Here is a 21,960-nt window from a genome sequence, read left to right as displayed (position 1 = left end):
GTAGATGGTGAAGAAGAAGGGATAGAAGACCGTCCCCTGTGGTGCTCCCGTATTGCTGACCACTCTGTCTGACACACAGTTTTGCAGCTGCACATACTGTGGTCTGCCAGACAGGTAGTCCACAATCCAGGCCACCAGGGGGGCATCCACTCGCATCGCTGTCAGCTTCTCACCCAGTAGAGCCGGCCTGATGGTGTTGAAAGCACTGGAGGGCCCTATATGTCCGTTAGTGTCCTGACTTCATCATCTTCTGACCCCGGCCTGGCCTGCTGGCCAGCGTAGTGGGAAAATTGTATTGAGCATCTACTCACTTTGTAGAGTAAAGCATTGTGGGCACTGAGAGGGACTTCAGGCCTCATGGCTCATGGTGCATTCATGTGCACCTTGTAAACTTAGAAATCTGTACTCGAATAGCCATGAAGGTTGGTTAAAACAGAAAAGGTTATATATTTTTTCTTTATTTCCTTTGTTGAAATACATAGCCTACATCTGTCATTATTTATTTTTCTTTCACTAAAGCATCTTTAATAATTAGATAGCCTACTAAACATCACAACAATATCCCTTCAGTTCTACGGAGGTAGTTTTTGAAATTTCCATAAAAAGATCAAATCAAATTGCGATCAACAACTCCGTCATATTCATGTCCCCAGATAGCTTAGCTCTGTGATCATTCTCATGTTGTTTTACTGCAGCGCTTTTTTTAAATGTCAAATTCCTGCTTGTTATAGTCACAAGATCTGGAAACACCTGAGGGCAGGAGCAACACCTGAGGGGAGGAGCAAACATGGCCGAGGGGAGGAGCAAACATGTGTGAAGCTGTGGAAGTGCTACTGAGTGAGAGAGCAGAGCAGAGCAGGAGGCAGGAGCAACAGGAGCTGCGCAGGGTGAGTGTTTAATATGTTACAACATAAATAATTATTATTTAACATTTGACTGTAACAGAGCTAACAGTATGTGACCCTGCACTGTACAGGGAACAAGAGACATAATTAACTGAACAGTACATCAGCTTCCCACTAAATCAAAAAAGGCGTGAAAAAAAAGTACTGACTTGCTACATAAGGGCCATGGCCTATATTCACAAAGCTTCCTAAGAGGCTACTAAGAGTTGGTCCTGTAGCCTGGACATTCTTAGAATGATGACATTCTCTAAGACCATACATACACTTAAAATAAAGATCAGATCCTAATAAGATCAAAGTAGCCTCTTGAGAGCAGGCCTATTAGGAGTTTCTTAAACAGAGCACAACATGGCTGACAGACTAGACTGAGAAGCAGCATTTTTATTTATTTTTTATTTTTTAGAAGCAGGAAATGTGAGCAGGCTTGGGAAGTAACTGATTACATCTAATCTGGTTACTGTAATCAGGATACAAACAAGTTAACTGTAATCCCTTACAGTTACATTTAGTGGAAAAATGGGGATTACTAACAGGATTACATGTATTGTATATTCTATTTATTGTATATTGTATCTTTACCCAAGTGGCTGACAGCTGTGTACATATTGATTCTTCCTATTGTCTACTTTATGTTTGATATCTATGATGCAAATAAATAAAACATAAAACCACTGGAGAGGGGGAACAAAAACTCAGTTGGCTCTTATAAAGGACCAGTGCACCCAAAATAAATAAATAACTAGAAACCAGATATCAGTGCACTGTAATGGAAATATTGTTTTGTTTTATTATTAATGAGAAACAGGCAACACTAGATTGGATGAATGCCTGCTGTAACCAACACGTATGTTTTTTTCTTGTCATCGTGAGGAGCATGCCCCCAGACTCCATTAGTCAAATGCAGGAAATGTGTTCAAAAGTAATCCAAAAGCCACGGAAAGTAATCAGTTACATTACTTTTATATTGTGATACTTGGATTACATTACTGATTCCAATTTTTAACAGGTAATTGTAATTGTATCAGATTACATTTTTAAAGTAACCCTCCCAACCCTGGCAGTGAGTGCATTGTGCATGCTTGAACTAGTTAAGCTGCACTCACATCTCCCACTCAACAAAGTTATGCTACAGCGCCACCTTCCATGCAGGAAGATAAAGGACGCCACGAGTTGAGTCATGTCCACCTCGTGCCTGAGGGCGGGGTGGGGCGCCAGTCATAGTCAATCATAACTTAAAACATTGTTTCAATAAAGCATTTAGATTCATCAAGTTTGACGTGAAATAAAGCTAAAGGAAAGGGCATAAGATAAAGAGATAACTTTTCTGTTATAAACTATTAAATAAGTGGGTATTATGGGTAGGTAGTGACCCAAAAGTCACTCTGGGGTTCGAGGGGATGTGGGCGTACCGTACCCATTTTCACAGTAGGCCTATATTTTCTATCACAAATCAACAGGCTTCTCTCGTGGCCTTCTTGTCATAGCTGCGAGTACAATAATCCAACACTAGAGTGCGACAGAGTCCACACAAAAACAAACATGTACAGCATATCCACACAAATTTCATGGAGGCCTTTAACAAATAGCCTAATCTGTAAACACAAAACCTAAAGTGTAAAGGCAGATAGAGTAGCCTAATGTATGCACAATGAAGCGCATGTAACACTTAAACTTAACTGATTAACTTAACTTATTCACTTATTCACTTAAGAGTAACCCCATTGCACCAGCGGTCCCTGATCTGACCCCCCCACTCCCTCCCCCCAAAAAAGGAAGGAGAAGAAGAAGAGGAAAGAAGAAAAATGTATAAAAATTAAAAAGAAAATTGTGATGGAGGATGTCTATTCATAGAATACATGAATGTGAGCGTGTTATGATGATGCTTTAGCTGATCACTACTTGAGTTACTGTGTTATGATGATGCTTGAGCTGATCACTACTGGAGTTATTGTGTTATGATGATGCTTTAGCTAATCACTACTGGAGTTACTGTGTTATGATGATGCTTGAGCTGATCACTACTGGAGTTACTGTGTTATGATGATGCTTTAGATGATCACTACTGGAGTTACTGTGTTATGATGATGCTTGAGCTGATCACTACTGGAGTTACTGTGTTATGATAATGCTTGAGCTGATCACTACTGGAGTTACTGTGTTATGATGATGCTTTAGCTGATAACTACTGGAGTTACTGTGTTATGATGATGCTTTAGCTGATCACTACGGGAGCTACTGTGTTATGATGATGCTTGAGCTGATCACTACTGTAGCCTGTACTACAAAGCTAGTTTAATGCCTTATCCGAGTAAGTTTGAGTTTAAACCTGGTTTAGCCGTACTACAAAGCAAGTTAACTTTCAATCACCATGGCAACTGACGCTGCAAAGCTAACCTGGTCGCGACCAGGTTAGCTTCAGAGGATAAGATCAAAATCCATGAGAGACCCATATAATCGGCTCTCTGGAGTCACTCACCATTCATAAGATCGCCATATGAAAAATAGATTGCAGTCAACTGAGAATAGAACAAGCAAAACATTCGTGGCTCTGTAGGCTACATAATTAAATTAAGCCTACTTACCACTTTATGTCTTAACAGCTCAATGATGCGTGGAGAAATATGATCACTATTAACACTTTGAGTGCCACGGCCCTTGGGCAAAAGGTGCTGTACTGTGCCACATAGGCCGCAATGCATTTTAAAACAGTCATATAATTTCTTTAATAATTACTATGTAAACACTGAACACGCACAAATAACGATGAGACTCTCTTGTATCACCTGCAAAAAAAAGTTTATTGATCCCATTTTCCGTTCTTTAGTTATGAGCCGGAGAAGATAGCTTGATCAGACCAAAAACAGCCCTTTTTTTCTACGAGCTGAGATAATGACCGTTTTGTGAAAGGAAGCATTTCAAGCACATCATTGACTCATTGCTAATATTTTCTGATGTAATGCTGCAGCTGCCTGGGTCTGTTGTAGGCTGTAGTGTCCTGCATGCCCCACCTCCCCCCCTCCCCCCCCCCCCCCCCCCGTTGTGGGAGGAGTATCTCTCTGCTCTGCTCTGCTGTGAGTGCGTTTGCTCTCTGCGTGTGCTCAGCAGTGAAAAGTCCGCTCCGCTAGATCCAGCTTTTTTACACCCGCGTGTATGTCACCATGCTTCCAGTTGAGAACTCCACGGCTGATCATGCGAATGGGTTTGTTGTAGCGGACACGAGGTGCTCAATTGTGACAGCAGATTGGCTGCTGCAGGGGCACAGCTACGTTATGCTTCAATGAAGCAGCTGCATACGGACGGATGCGATGCGATTTCCTCTTCCCAAACGACTTCTTCTGTGTGTTTTACTCTATGGTTTTACTCCACTTTCTCTCATCTGGAGTGCGCTGTCGCCACCTAAGGGTTCTGTAAAATAGGTTAGACACATTCAATAGCTATCATATTGTAAGAGGCGATGTAAGAGGCATAGATCGACACCCCCCCGTCAAAAAAACAATTTCGAGTTACTGACGCCATTTGGCGTCGCTGGCAGCCTACGGTAAATTTCTACTGACGCCATATGGCGTCGCTGGCACTCAATGTGTTAATCACTGCGGCGCATATCATGAATGGACCCTCAAATGGAGTGAGGGTGATATTCTCCTACATGCCAGAAAAGCCTATAGGCTACATATAATATAGATATGGGATAAATATGGATACCCCCAATACTAAATATGCAGGCTATTCTTGCATCTTTCAGCTGGAACTGTGTCCTGTAGGCTGTATGCCAATATATGAGCAAAAATAGGCTAGTTTTTATCAATGATAACTATGCCTGCATCGTCTCAATTCAGTTCAGCAGTTTTCTCTTTTATAGTAGGCTATTAGGCTTTATACTAGGCTATTTTATATATGAATTATTCGATCAGTGCAACCACACACATGAGTGATAGAGATCATTATTCATTGAGCATGCGTTTCTAAATCTATGGTCTAAATAGGCTTACAGATTGTGGAAATGTATAGACTGAGATTACACATTTACATTTGTTGCTGCTGTATCAATGCAGCTGTAGCAGACAGAAATCGCTGATCAAAGTAAATCAAATGACTGATGTGAATACAAGCTGCTGCTTTAGACAGCCCTTCAGCAGACTATCCAACGCAGGTTTTCATTCTGACATTAAATCGCGGATACATTAAATATCCGCTAAAACTCTGATCATGCACTGCACATTCATTGAACGTGTCAGGATCGGTATTAGACATGTGGATCTATTCGCGGGTAGTTGAGGGCCACGGGAAACTTGGTAAGTCTTGAGAAGCTGGGGTGTTGTGGAACTTGATGGCTGGGGCTGCACTGTTCGAGGTTTGGGAACGGTTGCAGAGATTGCAGAAGTTGCAGGTTGCAGAAGTTGCAGGTTGCAGAAGTTGCAGAGGTTGGTGTGATCCTTGATGTGAGTTTATGAATCACTGGTGAGAGCCTGCCGGAACGGACCTTTATAGCATAAAAGAATATGACATCACATGTGTTATGACATCACCAGCGAGGCCATCGGAAGGCATGATTGAGACACTTATGAATCATGACATCATCAGTGATCGATGACATCATAGTAGGAATGACGACGTCAAAGTAGGAATGATGACATCATCCTAACAGTACCCTCCCCTCAACGGACGCCACCTGGCGTCCAATGAGGCCATCAAGAATGGCATCTGGGAGACAAAAAATCTGCAGGTTCTGGTGGAGGTGCTCTTCAGCAGGTGGTTAGATGCAGGTGGTCAGACCCCAAAGGGGGTGTAGGACAGTGGAGGTGCTCCTCCCTAATACTGGATATCGAAGCCATAGATAGACCGATACGTAGACAGAACTTCTACCGGGTCCGGTGGATCCTCTGGGGCCGGCCATCCCCCGGGGCATGATCCAAACACGGGAGGCTGGAGACCATCAAAAGGGTCAAATGCCGCCGTCTCCGAAGGCAGAGCCACAGGGGGATCTGACTCAGCGAGGCCTGCCCTCCCGACCTGTAGTTTGGGGGGGTCACCCACCGTCTCCTCCTTTAAACGCCTCTTATTTCTTCTTGCTCTTGACCGAGGGCTGACGACACTACGGGAACCTCCCAGCATGAAGCTGGAACCTACGTGTTGGTCAAGGACAGGAATTGGCTGCTGCTGGGGTACGGGTTCAGACTCGGCGAGGGGAAGGTCCACAGGTTGTGCCTAAGGTACGGGTTCAGACTTGGCGAGGGGCAGCTCCACAGGTTGTGCCTCAGGGCCAGCAGACCCGGAGGCCCCCTGCGGGGGGACGGAGCCGATCTGCAGGCAGCGATTGAACTTCCCAATGAGACGATCGACAGTCCTCTCCAACTCCTTAACCCTCTTGGAGACACACTGCCACTCCTGGGTCCTGCAGGGAACGTTACCCAACCGTACAGATTTCTTGGCTGGACACGTAGAGTCTTGATCCACTGAGAGTACCACGGGCCGGCGAGCGGTGGGACCACTTACTGGACGCCGGGAGCAGGAGGAGAGGTAATGCCCGGCTCGACCACAGTACAGGCAGCTCCGGGTGTCCAAACGGCGCTGCCTCTCCTCTGGTGTGATGCGAACCCTGCCGGTCAGATCACGGTACAGATGGCTGCTGGGACTCAAATGTGGCTGCCCCTGCTCTGGGACGACGCGAACTCCCCCCCAGAATATGCCCTTAGCAGCTGGAGGCGGCCGAGAGGCAGAGCTAGAAGCAACGGCCGCTGTGGCCGGGGGGGTAGCAGGTCTGGAAACCTCCGGAATGACGGTGCGCTCGGAAGCTGGGGCAGGAGGGGCAGAAGGCTGCGGAATGGCACCCTCAGGAGGGTTTAGTCCGTCGAGACGATCTAGCCGGTCAATCAAGAGGGCGTGCCGATCAGCGGCTTCGGAAGCCAGAGCCTGGATTGCTTTTTCCTGCTCGGCAATCAGCTCAAGTATTGTCGGCAAGTCTCCGAACGTGATGGGACGAGTGGAGACATCAGGATCAGTGGAGATATCAGGATGAGTGGAGATATCCAGCTGACCGCCTGGTGGGTCAGCTGAAGCGACCGGCCGGGTAACTGGCGTTGGGGCGACTGATCGCTCAGAAGCTGGGGCAGGAGGGGCAGGGGGGGCAGGAGACGGCGCAATGACGCCCTGGGGGCCTAGCCCGTCGAGACGATCCAGCCAGCCAACCAGGAGGGCGTGCCGATCATCGGCTTGGGAAGCCTTGAAAGCTGCCTCCCTCTGGCCGTCGAGCACGTCCCGAAGGCTGTCCGCGATGAGCGCCTGCTCCCGTCGCGTCTCGGTAAGTCGCGCACCCAGGCCAGAAATAGTAGAAATCAGCGCTGTTTGGAAGGTCTCGTCTGGTGGACCACCTGACGTGGCCGGCGGGAAAACTGGGGTCTCGGGAGCTTCCTCCTTGACTGGCGGAAGTGTGTCGGCTAGATCCGCTTTAGAGTGATTCATACTGTCAGGATCGGTATTAGACATGTGGATCTATTCGCGGGTAGTTGAGGGCCACGGGAAACTTGGTAAGTCTTGAGAAGCTGGGGTGTTGTGGAACTTGATGGCTGGGGCTGCACTGTTCGAGGTTTGGGAACGGTTGCAGAGATTGCAGAAGTTGCAGGTTGCAGAAGTTGCAGGTTGCAGAGGTTGCAGAGGTTGGCGTGATCCTTGATGTGAGTTTATGAATCACTGGCGAGAGCCTTCCGGAACGGACCTTTATAGCATAAAAGAATATGACATCACATGTGTTATGACATCACCAGCGAGGCCATCAGAAGGCATGATTGAGACACTTATGAATCATGACATCATCAGTGATCGATGACATCATAGTAGGAATGACGACGTCAAAGTAGGAATGATGACGTCATCCTAACAGTACGAGGAAATGGGTGTGGAAATGGGTGTGGGCGTGGATCAACTCAGCTGTTCATAATGTGATTGGCTAGCGCACCTCTTTCGCGTGGACGCGCGCCTGTGCACGAGCGAAAAACGTGCGCGTGCACAGGCAGATCCCAGGTCCACTTACCTAGTAGAAAACCAGTGTCTTAGTATCAGTTAACTAGATAGCTTTGATCCTGTTCAGTCAAACCAGATCAAAGGGACTTATCGCGGATCTGTTAAACTAGCTTCGTAGTACAGGCTCCTGGAGTTACTGTGTTATGATGATGCTTGAGCTGATCACTACTGGAGTTACTGTGTTATGATGATGCTTGAGCTGATCACTACTGGAGCTACTGTGTTATGATGATGCTTGAGCTGATCACTACTGGAGTTACTGTGTTATGATGATGCTTGTTATTGTCAATGTCTTGTGTACTGTTTGTCCCAATGCCTGCTGCAAACCAAATTACTTTCCAGATATCAATAAAGTTGAACTTGACGTTTTTAAATGGTGCATTTTTTGTGTATTTTTTTAAATCAAATTTACAGTTACAGTCTTAGTCAGAGTACGACAAATTCAGCAGCATAATTATCTGTGGCATCTTGGTTATAATGGTGATATTGCCTTTGAAAATTTGATTATTTAGCCTACTAGCCACTAGGTGAGGATGAACACATATTCTTTTCCTATTGCATCTCCATTTACACTGGAATGGTCATAGATGCAGGTTTACTTACATTGGAGTCATATTCCAGAGCTTCTGACCTTTCAAAGAAGACCAGTCATCTCCATGAAGGCCTCATGGTTGAGGAGCTATCCTGATTTATTTTGGGTATGTCTGTCTAGGTGAGACAACACTCACACAGCACCCGGGGCAACATGCTTTGACACTTTCAAAAAATATATTTGAAAAAATATGAAGTGTAGAAGAACAGATGGACTTTTAGAAAGAAGGAATAAAACATTCCTCAGTCCTACCATCACGTTTTAATTATCTATTACACAGTGAATATTGAACTGAAGCTTGACTTTAAAATATTATATTGTAAATTAAATCGCAATCTGTCAGAAAAATCACAATTAGATAGTTTCCCCAAATTGTTCAGCCCTATACTCATGAGCTGGGACTCGTGTGTGTGTGTGTGTGTGTGTGTGTGTGTTTCTCCTCAAAGAAGATGAGTGTTCATGTGGAGGAAGAGTGTGGAGCAGAGCCTCCTGACAGCTGTCTGTCTGTGGAGGAGTTTCCAACACCCTTCAGTCATCAACATGGACTCTCAGACACAAAGTAAGACAACTGTTACCCTCTAAACTTCATAATAGCCTGAGGAGGCCCTGGACTGGATACAGTCATACCTCTCCGACAGAGTCCAAATGGTAGAAATAGGAGGTTTACTCTCTGAGCCCAGAAACCTTACATGTGGGGTCCCTAAAGGAAGTATTATTGTTCCTCTATTATTTTTGTTGCATATTAATGACATGGAGTCAGCCTGTTCATGTCCTTTATTTCTGTACGCAGACGACTCTGCCTTGTTGGTAACCAGAGAGTGCTTAGATTCAATCAGATTATCACTTAGTGAAGAACTTCTAAATGTAACCACATGGTTATGCAACTATAAGCTATCCCTGCACTTAGGAAAATCTGAATGTATTGTCTTTGGAACAAAGCATAAACTAAGGAACCAACCTAGTTCTTCGGTAGAATGTAATGGTGTTAACTTACAAGAAAAGTGTTATGTAACATATCTGGCAAGTCAATTGGATCAGTATATGATGAGTGAAGCTATGGCCCTCTCTGTCATTGGGAAAATTCACTCAAGGACAAAGTATTTGGCAAGAATATCTAAGTTCCTGGACACAAAGACCATGAGGACATTAGCTATGTTGTTAATCCCATGAGTATGACTACAACTGTATCCTGCAACAGTGCTATGACAAAAAATCTAAAGATGAGCTCCAAAAAGCCCAAAACAAACTAATGAGGGTCATCCTTAACCTCGGTCCAAGAACGCACATTAGCCCAACACATTTAAATTGGCTCCCTGTTGAAAGTAGAGTACAACAGTTGAAACGTATCATGGTCTATAAAATAATACATGACCTTTGTCCTAATTAGTAGTACTTCCAGTTTGTTCGGGACATTCATATAGCCTGAAGACGAGGGCTAGTGTAGCAAACATGAAGCTACCCAATCTGAAAGGCAAAGCTGTGTTTGTGTGTGTGTGTGTGTGTGTGTGTGTGTGTGTGTGTGTGTGTGTGTGTGTGTGTGTGTGTGTGTGTGTGTGTGTGTGTGTGAGAGAGAGAGTGAGAGAGAGAGAGAGAGATCTGAGTATCCTTTTAAAACATGGCTTTCCTTTGATGGAACAATATTACTTGGCAGACAGTTCCAAGACACTATAGGCCTGTTCTATATGACAGTTTATTTCAGTTGGATTTTGGTCAGAGTAAATGTAACGGGTTAATCTGGTTCACTTATGAATTTAACCAAAACACCACCAAGTCCTTGTTTCCTTGTTTTGTGTGTGTGAATGTTTTGATTTGAGTGCTCTGTTGTTGTTGTTGTGTGTGAACGCACCCACGTTGGTGGCGTCGCTTTGTGCACATGCGCACAGCTCCAGAAGCACAGTCAGATGGGAAATGGCAATGAGACGAGCTGTGTCGTGAACATCTCTGCCTGAGAACGCTATTATTTATTGCTTTTTGTTTGTTTTGTATCAGTGTATGAAACAGCTTATTGTTTTATTTATTTGATAACACAGTAAAGAGCTTGAGACCCAGTACTGCTGCCTCCTGACTCATGAATGTCGCCACACACGTCTTGAACCAGAACACAACGCAAGAGGAAAAACACACGGGTTACATAAAGTCATCTGTCCTCCACTCACCCCTCTGTGTGTATGAAGACTTGAACTATAAATTAACTATGAGTCTGAGTTTGAATAACTCTATGAAAATATTCAATAAACTGAAGTGTAAAGAGCACCCCCTGCAGGTGATCTAACGGAGCCAGATTTTTTAATTAGGTAATTAGGGCAGATTAATGGACATGCTGCACAGCTTCCACTGGTCACACAGCACCACACATCACTACACAGGTATTCCACTAGTATGTCTAATCTGCCTTGGGGGGTTTATTCCACTAGTATGTCTAATCTGCCTTGGGGGGTTTATTCCACTAGTATGTCTAATCTGCCTTGGGGGGTTTCAATAATGAGAGTAGAAAGTTTAACAAGCTTTAATGATACAACAAATTAATTTGGGTGTATGACTCCATGATATGATGAAACTCTCCTGAGATGATGAGAGGGCGACGTCAGTGAAGAATAGGATAGGAAATCCCCCATAGGGAATTCTTCAGGAATCATGACGATGGTGGTGGTCAGGGGAGGAGATGGGGCGAAAACAACTGCTTCAGCGATGATGATCAGCAACTGAGAATGACACATGGCACATACAGAGCACATAGCAAACAGAGTAAAACATGGACCCTGATTAGGTGATTGACTCAGCAGGAAAGGAATAGCTTTGGCTGATTAGTTATTGCCACATTTGTGTTATGTCTACACACACTGTGTACAGACATGTCTGTATCACATGTAGCCTACATAGTTATGTAGGTCTACACCCTTTTTCTGTCGGTCTTTGTGACCATGTCCTTGTGTATGTAAGGCTGAGGGTGCTCAGAGCATAAAGAATTCCATGTATTATACATTGTATTATACATATGACAATAAACTACTTGAACTTGAACATGAGGGGAAGCAGCGTGGGAAACTGTGAATGGATGAGGAGACAGCATGAATGAAAGGGGGCGTGCCCAACAATGAATGGGTTATACAACCTCAAAGAAATGGGGCACTGTGATATGACTTGAACTGGACGTTGGCTGCTAAGTGGCCTTCATTCGTGAATTTTTTTTAAACATCACTTATTGCACTATAGCAGGGGTGCCCAAATTATTTCCCATGAAGGGCCAAAACTCAATCTGGGTGGAGTGCCGTGGGCCAAAAATAAACATTGTGGAATTACATTAAAATGTATTGTGTTTTATAGAAAATTAACATTCTAAATCTAAAATAACATTTCAATATAATCTACTTTTTATCTGTTTGGTTATATATATTTAAAAAAAACATCTGCATTTGTGGGGAGCTTAAACATTTAATCAGTAAACACCCAGTTAAAAACAGTTGTATTTTCCACAATCAAGAGAGAAATTTGACTTAATTCACAACTTGAAAAATCCTCAAGGTACTTTGAAAATCAGTTTCATAGTGGCAACGTATATTGTACTCTTTCAAAACAGCCACTCTCTGTCTGCAAATGAGACAAACCGCTGTTGAATTTACTTCGGTAAAAAAATACTCGTCTTGCCACTCCGTCCTAAACTTTCTTTTGTCAGTGTGCCACTGCCGTGATGATGATCTGTCCATCTTGCTGAGCTGGTGTAAAGCCAGTGACTGGGGAGGGATAAAATATCAGAGCTCACCCCCCAACCAGGTGATTCAGCCAACCAATCAGGAGCAATCAATCATCAGATAGCAATGCCTCACACCCGTGTGATAGAGTCGGGGAAAGAGAATACCAGCTGCACAAAATTAATGTTAATCGTAGATAGAAGAGTCCCGACATCTCCATTCAGGCGCGGACTGCACAATCGGGCACGTCGGGCAACTGCCCGGTGGCCTGGCCTGCAAAAAAAAAAAAAAAAAAAAATCACCCCCAAATCTGTGGCGGGCCCCAAAAAAAGAGCCGTGGGCCAATTTTGGGCCGTGGGCCAAGTTTGGCCCGCGGGCCCCAAATTGGGCACCACTGCACTATAGTCTGTCTAATCTGCCTTGGGGGGTTTATTGCACTAGTATGTCTAATCTGATTTGGGGGGTTTATTGCACTAGTATGTCTAATCTGCCTTGGGGGGTTTATTGCACTAGTATGTCTAATCTGCCTTGGGGGGTTTATTGCACTTGTTTGTCTAATCTGCCTTGGGGGTTTTATTGCACTAGTGTCTAATCTGCCTTGGGGGGTTTATTGCACTAGTATGTCTAATCTGCTTTGGGGGGTTTATAGCACTAGTATGTCTAATCTGCCTTGAGGGGTTTATTGCACTAGTATGTCTAATCTGCCTTGGGGGGTTTATTGCACTAGTATGTCTAATCTGCCTTGGGGGGTTTATTGCACTTGTTTGTCTAATCTGCCTTGGGGGTTTTATTGCACTAGTGTCTAATCTGCCTTTGGGGGTTTATTGCACTAGTATGTCTAATCTGCCTTGGGGGGTTTATTGCACTAGTATGTCTAATCTGCCTTGGGTTTTTTTTTGCACTAGTATGTCTAATCTGCCTTGGGGGGTTTATTGCACTAGTATGTCTAATCTGCCTTGGGGGTTTATTGCACTAGTATGTCTAATCTGCTTTGGGGGTTTATTGCACTAGTATGTCTAATCTGCCTTGGGGGGGTTTGTTGCACTCAGGATCCAGCAGGAGAGACCCAACTCTCCTCAACCCAGCTGTGTGTCTCTGAAGAGCGACCGCTCAAAGCAGGGATTGATTACTTTTAAAGATGGACACCATTCTTCTGAAGAGAAGTAAGTTGTTTGAGCGTTACAATGTTACTGTCTCATGTTTTAACTATGACTCATGCAGAGAAGGTCTGCTGAGCATGCACGTTATTTTTCAACATGACTCTTCTTCACACACTGAGAGCTGTCCAGTATAACCAGTCTGTTACTGTGACACACTGAGAGCTGTCCAGTATAACCAGTCTGTTACTGTGACACACTGAGAGCTGTCCTGTATAACCAGTCTGTTACTGTGACACACTGAGAGATGTCCAGTATAACCAGTCTGTTACTGTGACACACTGAGAGCTGTCCAGTATACCCAGTCTGTTACTGTGACACACTGAGAGCTGTCCAGTATAACCAGTCTGTTACTACATGTGTCACACTGAGAGCTGTCCAGTACAACCAGTCTGTTACTGTGACACACTGAGAGCTGTCCAGTATAACCAGTCTGTTACTGTGACACACTGAGAGCTGTCCAGTGTAACCAGTCTGTTACTGTGTCACACTGAGAGCTGTCCAGTATAACCAGTCTGTTACTGTGTCACAAAGAGGACTGTCCAGTATAACCAGTCTGTTACTATGACACACTGAGAGCTGTCCAGTATAACCAGTCTGTTACTGTGTCACACTGAGAGCTGTCCAGTATAACCAGTCTGTTACTGTGACACACTGAGAGCTGTCCAGTATAACCAGTCTGTTACTGTGTCACACTGAGAGCTGTCCAGTATAACCAGTCTGTTATTGTGTCACACTCAGAGCTGTCCAGTATTTCCTACATCCTTCCTACATCAGCTCTACTTTGTCCATCCTGTGTTTCTATCAGGATCCAGCAGGACAGAGCAGACTCCTCTGTCCAAAGCTATGTGTCCATGGGGAGTGACCGGTCTATGGATCATCCTTTTGCCTTCAAACATGGACACCACTCTACTGATAAAAGGTACAAACTTAAAACTGGTGAAAACAGATGTTTGTTGTCTGACTTTTAGACCCACTAGGCATCTCACTCGATATGTTGGTGCGCGCACAATGTCTCCCTCGCTCTCTCCCTCAGTCTCTGTCCCTCTCCTCCTATCCCTCAGCCTCTCTAACACACACACGCGCACACACACACACACGCACGCACGCACACGCACACACACACACACACACACACACACACACACACACACACACACACACACACGGACACGGACACTTCTCACTCTTATTATAGGATAGTGCAGTTTGGATGAACACTTGGAATCTGCTGCACAGCTGTTTGCTTTTAATCTGTTGGGACTGTAAAGAAACACTCTCTGTTCATTCCAGCTGTTTTGTAGAAGAAATGGATTTTACATTTTGTCAAGTTAATTGGTATTACATACTGTACTTATTAGGTAGGAATGTATAGTGTGTTAATGTGTGTGTGACAATCATGGAATCAGTTACCGTAGATCTAACAGTGTTGACATGCTGTCGAATCTAGGGTAACTGATTTAATTCACCCGAGATAAATTATTTAATTAACCTGTGGTTCCCTTAGATGTGGTTTGGTTGTGTACACATATATAGGATTTGGTAAAGATATGTGTTCCAGAAATAGTTTTGGTTTATTCCTTAAAGGAGAATTTCGTTTTTTTATGCCTCCGCCGCATTATGGATCCGGGTTGTCCGTCCGTACGGCCGTCCGTACGGCCGTCCGTCCGTCCGTACGAGGTTCGTTAACACGATATCTGAGGAACGCCTGGAAGGAATTTCATCAAATTTGCCTCAAACATTGACTTACACTCAAGGATGATCTGATTAGATTTTGGTGGTCAAAGGTCAAAGGTCAAGGTCACTGTGACCTCTCAAACGCCATTTTCAAGCTTGTTAACGCGATATCTCAGGAATGCCTTGACGGAATTTAATCAAACTTGTCTGAAACATCGACTTGGACTCAAGGATGAACTGATTAGATTTTGGTGGTCAAAGGTCAAAGGTCAAGGTCACTGTGACCTCTTGAACGCCATTTTCAAGCTTGTTAACGCAATATCTCAGGACTGCCTTGACGGAATTTAATCAAACTAGTCTCAAACATCTACTTAGACTCAAGGATGAACTGATTACATTTTGGTGGTCAAAAGTCAAAGGTCAAGGTCACTGTGACCTCTCAAACGCCATTTTTCAGTTTATTTTTCAGTTTCAGTTTATTTATTTAACAGGAAAAAAAGCATACAACACCAAGAAGGTAATTCAAATACTTTTGGGCCCTACTCAGCATAAATGCTGGTTTTCAGAGGGTTCCTGTCCTGCAGCAAGAGAAAAACGAAAACACAGTTAAAGTGATAGATATATGAAAGATGCGGAAATTTCAAGAAACAGAAGAAGAGGTTGTCTGGCTTAGGTCATGAGGCAGCTGCAAGTGTTGCCTCATTACCCAGGTCAATGACCGCAGACCTGTTCCTCCAATAGAAGATTCTTATACATCCGTTTAAATCTTATTAGAGATGAACTATTCCTTAAAATTTGTGGAATCTCATTCCAGCTTATTGTACCTTTGTAAAAGAAAGATTGCTTGCCGTAATTGTTTTTATATCTAGGAAGAGGATTTTCTGAGTTTGTGATGGCACGAGTGGTTCGAGTTTGTCTTGTGGCTGAGAACCTGGGGAGGAGGGAGCTTATAAGGGATGGCGTAAGATGATATTGGATCTGATAATATAATTTCATTGATGTTAATTTGAGGTAGTTCTCAAAGTCTAATGCACTAGCTCTTTCAAGTGCAATACAGTGGTGTGAGCGATAGGGGAGATTTAAACAGATTTTGTAGGCACGATTGTACAGTCGCTCCACAGGTTTTAGAGTGTCCTTAGCAGTCAGACACCAAATTGGCAGGCAGTAGGAGATATTGGAGAGTATAACTGAGTTTACATAGATATGAGCTAAAGTCTGAGAGAGAAATGGACGGATTTTATGGAAGACAAACAATCTTTGTTTAATTTGCTTCACTAGCTTGTCTATATGTAGTTTATATGTAAGGTTCGAGTCAAGCAGAATTCCTAAATATTTGTATTTATTCACTACGGCTAAAGGTTCATTATTTATCATTATAGGTTGATACTTTGGTAGCTGTTTCAGGGGGGATTTGAAGTACATACATTCTGTTTTTTTATGTTTAAAGTGAGATGATTTGTGTGTAACCAGTTGTGGAGAGTGGCAAGATCGGATGCCAGTTTTGAATTTATTACATTTATATCTGGGTCCGATACATATACCACGGTATCGTTTGCATACATTATGGCTTGTGTGAAAAGGCAGATAGATGGCAAATCATTTATGTATGCATCGAATAGCAAAGGTCCTAATATTGACCCCTGGGGGACCCCAATGTTATAAGGAGCCTTTGAGGACTTAGACTTCTCAATGCATACCAGCTGTGTTCTTTCAGAGATAAGATGATATCATGTTGACTGCTGATTGATCAATGTTGAAGGATTGTAATTTATTTAATAAGAGCTGATGATTGACCGTGTCGAATGCTTTTCTAAAGTCGATGAAAACAGTACCAGTTATTTGTCCATTGTTGAGGGCCTGTCTGATATGTTCGGTCAGGTATAGTGAAGCTGTCATAGTGGATCTTTTTGAACGAAAACCAAACTGATAGTCGCTGAGGAGATTGTTGTTTTCCAGATGATCTAAAAGTTGGTTTGCCATAATTTTTTCCAGGAATTTTGACATAATAGGGAGTATTTATATTGGTCGATAGTTAGTCAGGGATGTAGGGTCATCAGCTTTATAGATAGGTGTTATTTTAGACAGTTTCCATTGCTGGGGGAAATGAGATGTTTCTATACAGGTGTTGATTATGTGATGAAGCACTGGGAGAAAAGTATCTATATAGCATATGATAAATTTTAAGTTTAGGCCATATGTGTCAGTTGCATTTGTTTTGTTTAAAGAGTTGATTACCTCTAATATGTGTTCCTGAGTTATCGTATTAAAAGAAAATAATTGTGTTTCATTAGGGTTGATACTCAGATTTTGTGTTGGTGAAGGAGTATTGAAACTGATAGCAAGATTTTGAACAGAGTTTATAAAGAATTCGTTAAATGCACAGGCAATTTTTTGAGGATCAGTTATTAGCACACTATCTAAATGAATACTTAGTTTATTCTTGATATTTTTTTGATTACCGGTTATAGGCCCCTATTCTCCCACAGGCCTTCGGCGCTAAAACGGGCCTTAAACGCAAAAAAACGTGCCTTGCGCCTGTTTTGGGACGATATCAATATGGCTTTACGCTGCCAAATGCGCTTTAGGCCGAATGGGCGTGGCGCAGTCCCAGAATGGGCCAAAGTGGGCGTGTCGGCGCTAAATACCGGCCTACTGATATCTTCCGACCTGGCGTAAATTTAGCGCCTTTCGCTTTTGAAAAGCAGGCCTATTCAGTGCAGCCAGTTGCGCGGAGCGCTCCCCTCTGGCTCTCTCCCTCCCCTCTGGCTCGCTCCTCTGTCACCCTTCTCTGTGTCACTCTCTCCCTCTCTCCTCAGTCTGACAGGCACAATACGACTGTCTCCCTCTGACTCCCTCGCTCAGACAGACACAACACACGTCCTATAGGAAATAGCAGTTATAAGTGCACTGCCTGTGAATGTCCCAGCATGCAATTGGGTACTCCATTTCGCTACTAAATAGCAACCAAATAAGGCGAAATAGATATAAAAGGTTGATCTAAAATAATGTGTAATGGTAACACAGCCTGCAATTGTAGAACATTTCAATATTGGACCAAATAAAAAATCGAAATTAAAACACCACCCTAAGTGAAACATATATGTCCTCCTGGGCCTATATATATCCCTTGTCAATTTAACGTGATTTAGATAAGTGTTAGCGGAACGTGCTTCGGAACACGCTTCTACTGTCATGTGCTATACTGTGATGTCCGCTCCAATAACTTCGCCCTACTTCACATTTAGTTTTACAATAAAAACACATTTATGCAATGACTTTACATAATGTAGGGTATATTTATGTGCACCATTCTACCTGCAGCAGGGGAGAGAAAACGATATCGTTCTGGACAAACTTTCACCAATATAAAATGAATCTCATCATATAGGGATAGGCTATATTTTTCTAGCTGATGCATTTAGAACATTCTTTTCACTTTGATCTTGCTATAGTGTAGCGTATTTACATGCTTGCAGTATCTAAACTGCAGTTAGATTGGTTTGAGAAGCATAATAATATGGAATAATAGCCTATAATGGAGACAGACAGACTGGATGAAGGGAGGGGGGGGGGCAGAGCGCTTGGCTTTCGTCAGGTTTTGCGGGACCACTGGAATTGGAGCTAAAAAGGCAAGCGTGCGATTCGTTTATTGCACTTATCCAATGAGCATGACGGTGCATAATTTTACGCTTAAAAGGCATGGTTGTAATGCTTTAGGCTGCGTCTAGCGCCAGCACGACGATATCAAGTGCGCTGGTCCACGCCCACTGATTTGCGCTGCGCCAGGCGCTCGGCCTAGAAACAGCGCCGATGCAACGATAGGGGCCATAGAGTTCAGAACTGACCATATTGCTTTAGGGTCCGAAGCTGAATTAAGAAGGAGAGTTTTATAATAATTTGATTTAGCTTTTCGCATCTCAGTAGTGCATTTATTTTTTACATCAATGTAGATGGTTTTATCTTCCTTGGTCTTTGTAGAGTGATATTTTTTCATACAACGGTAACACTTTATAATAACGTTCAGTAGTAAATCATTAATAAGCTATTTATTAATGATGAACTAATGATGAACTAATCATTTACAAAACATTTGTAGATGATTAATAAGTGCTATGTAAACATATTAAAAACGTGTTGTAAGTCATCTATAAACTTTCAGTAGGCTAAATCATGAAATTATCATAAACAAAACATTAGTAAATTGTTAATAATTAATCAATATTCTATCCAAAGTTTTTATATTCCAACCATTATCTCTATAAACATTTATTAATCATGAACAAATGATGAACAAATCATTAGTAAACGATCTGCATATACGTTGTGGATGTCTCATTGAAGCTGCATTCAGTGATGTTCCGTTTGGAGGAGTCCCCCCTCCCCTCCCTACATTGTTCACGGGAACGCGCACACGCAAGCTGCGTCTGCAGCGCAGATCCAACATGGCAGCGGTCTGAAAACTGTAAACACAGCAGCAATGTAAGTAGTACAATATCAACCGTGCCACTTTCCAGCCACCTACTGAAATTAAATCAGAGACGATACTGTGGCGATTCTGGTTTTTAGAGTGATGTTGATGTCTGACTAGGAACTGAGCCCTGTACTACGAAACTAGTTTAACAGATCCGCGATAAGTCCCTTTGATCTGGTTTGACTGAACAGGATCAAAGCTATCTAGTTAACTGATACTACGACGCTGGTTTTCTACTGTGTAAGTGGACCTGGGATCTGCCTGTGCACGCGCACGTTTTTCGCTCGTGCACAGGCGCGCGTCCACGCGAAAGAGGTGCCCTAGCCAATCACATTATGAACAGCTGAGTTTATCCACGCCCACACCCATTTCCACACCCATTTCCTCGTTCAATGAAGCACAGTGCATGATCAGAGTTTTAGCGGATATTTAATGTATCCGCGATTTAATGTCAGAATGAAAATCCGCGTTGGATAGTCTGCTGAAGGGCTGTCTAAGGCAGCAGCTTGTATTCACATCAGTCATTTGATTTACTTTGATCAGCGATTGATACAGCTGCATTGATACAGGCAGCAGCAACACATGTAAATGTGTAATCTCAGTCTATACATTTCCACAATCTGTAAGCCTATTTAGACCATAGATTTAGAAACGCATGCTCAATGAATAATGATCTCTATCACTCATGTGTGTGGTTGCACTGATCGAATAATTCATATATAAAATAGCCTAGTATAATAGCCTACTATAAAAGAGAAAACTGCTGAACTGAATTGAGACGATGCGGATTTTCTGGCATGTAGGAGAATATCACCCTCACTCCATTTGAGGGTCCATTCATGATATGCGCCGCAGTGATTAATAGTGATCATATTTCTCCACGCATCGTTGAGCTGTTAAGACATAAAGTGGTAAGTAGGCTTAATTTAATTATGTAGCCTACAGAGCCACAAATGTTTTTCTTGTTATATTCTCAGTTGACTGCAATCTATTTTTCATATGGCGATCTTATATGAACGGTGAGTGACTCCAGAGAGCCGATTATATGGGTCTGTCATGGATTTTGATCTTATCCTCTGAAGCTAACCTGGTCGCGACCAGGTTAGCTTTGCAGCGTCAGTTGCCATGGTGATTGAAAGTTAACTTGCTTTGTAGTACGGCTAAACCAGGTTTAAACTCAAACTTACTCGGATAAGGCATTAAACTAGCTTCGTAGTACAGGCCTCTGAAGTGCATGCATGTTTCCAGCCGGAACTGTGTTGTTGTTGCTTTCGCTCATGACTGACGTCCATGCTGAGAGTTGCTGGGAAGCTGTGAATTATTAAGCCTGTACCAAAGGAAGTCTCCTGCCTCCTTGACTCTGACGGGGGTTGCTAACACCCGCATGGTAACTTTAGTATGATTATGGTGTTTGCTAATAAAAATGTGTCCTAATGGCTAACTTAGATCGACAGCTGGCCACGGCTAGCGTAGCTAGGTTAGCGTTAGCCGAGCTAGCCATCAGGAGGAGGAGATAAACACCAGTCTAACCAAGCTAGTATTACAGCAGTTTTTGCAAACATGTCTAGAGCAAAGCCAATTAGTTATTTATTGCGAGCAAGTTATTAGAATGGGACTCGCTAAAATGGCAGAAAGCAGCAGTTAGCGTCCCTCGCCATTCAGAGAAATCTGAATAGTTTACACAAACGCACCTTTTTTCGCTCAATCTTGTGGCCGTGAAAATATTTTGTTTCAGAAATAAATGCTTGCTTGTGTGCCTTGCACAGACGGTAGTCTCCTCCATCTGCCATGACCATTGTAACATAATTTTCTTTATCAGGCAGACGGACCGCTGGCTGTGGTGGCAGGGGAAACAAACACAGGGACGTCCGTCTCAAGATCTGCCTGCCTGTGGACTGGACTTTGGATGATTTCAACAACCAGTTTCATCGATACAATATGTATTGTACATGTTGCTGAGATACTAAATGAACACCTTTTTCTTTGCTTATTTTCCATTTGTGCACTTCTAGTTTATAAGTCATCATCTGTAAATATATCCGTACAGTATGGTGTCCTATACTTTGACAACAAAGCTATATGGAGAATATGTAGGCTTTCTCCTAAGGTTTAGACACACTGACACTGTTTTATTGTTGTAATTATTGTGTTTTCAATTTGTAAATCATCGTTCCACACATTTTCGATTGAAAAAAGTATTTATTTCCCCCCAGACCTTGATTTTTTGGTATATTACCCCTTTTTGTAATTGGAATGCTGTATTTTAATGATCCAATAAAAAAAAAACATTTAGTAAAAGCTGCACAATATAGATGTATTCTGCTGGGGCCTGGGGTCCATTAATCATTTGTAACAGGTGAGGAAGATCTACAGATTATATGTAACACATTTATGAGTGATGAATTGTTTACACTTTAGATTAGGGGATAAAAAAAGCTTTATAAATTATTTG

General features: G+C 43.0%; 1 protein-coding gene across 1 annotated transcript; it reads left to right on the top strand.

Moving 5' to 3' along the window:
• Positions 1–779: 779 nt before the first annotated feature.
• On the top strand, positions 780–21,709 carry LOC310800777 (uncharacterized protein). Its single transcript, XM_083664701.1, has 5 exons — positions 780–887; positions 8,961–9,073; positions 13,253–13,366; positions 14,169–14,282; positions 21,328–21,709. Exons 1-5 carry the CDS (start codon positions 810–812, stop codon positions 21,416–21,418), a joined length of 510 nt encoding a protein of 169 aa, XP_083520827.1. The 5' UTR covers positions 780–809; the 3' UTR covers positions 21,419–21,709.
• Positions 21,710–21,960: the final 251 nt, after the last annotated feature.

Source organism: Poromitra crassiceps (assembly GCF_964638095.1).
Source record: "Poromitra crassiceps genome assembly, contig: HAP1_SCAFFOLD_69, whole genome shotgun sequence".
NCBI lineage: Eukaryota > Metazoa > Chordata > Actinopteri > Beryciformes > Melamphaidae > Poromitra > Poromitra crassiceps.
This window is presented reverse-complemented; position numbering and strand designations above follow the sequence as displayed.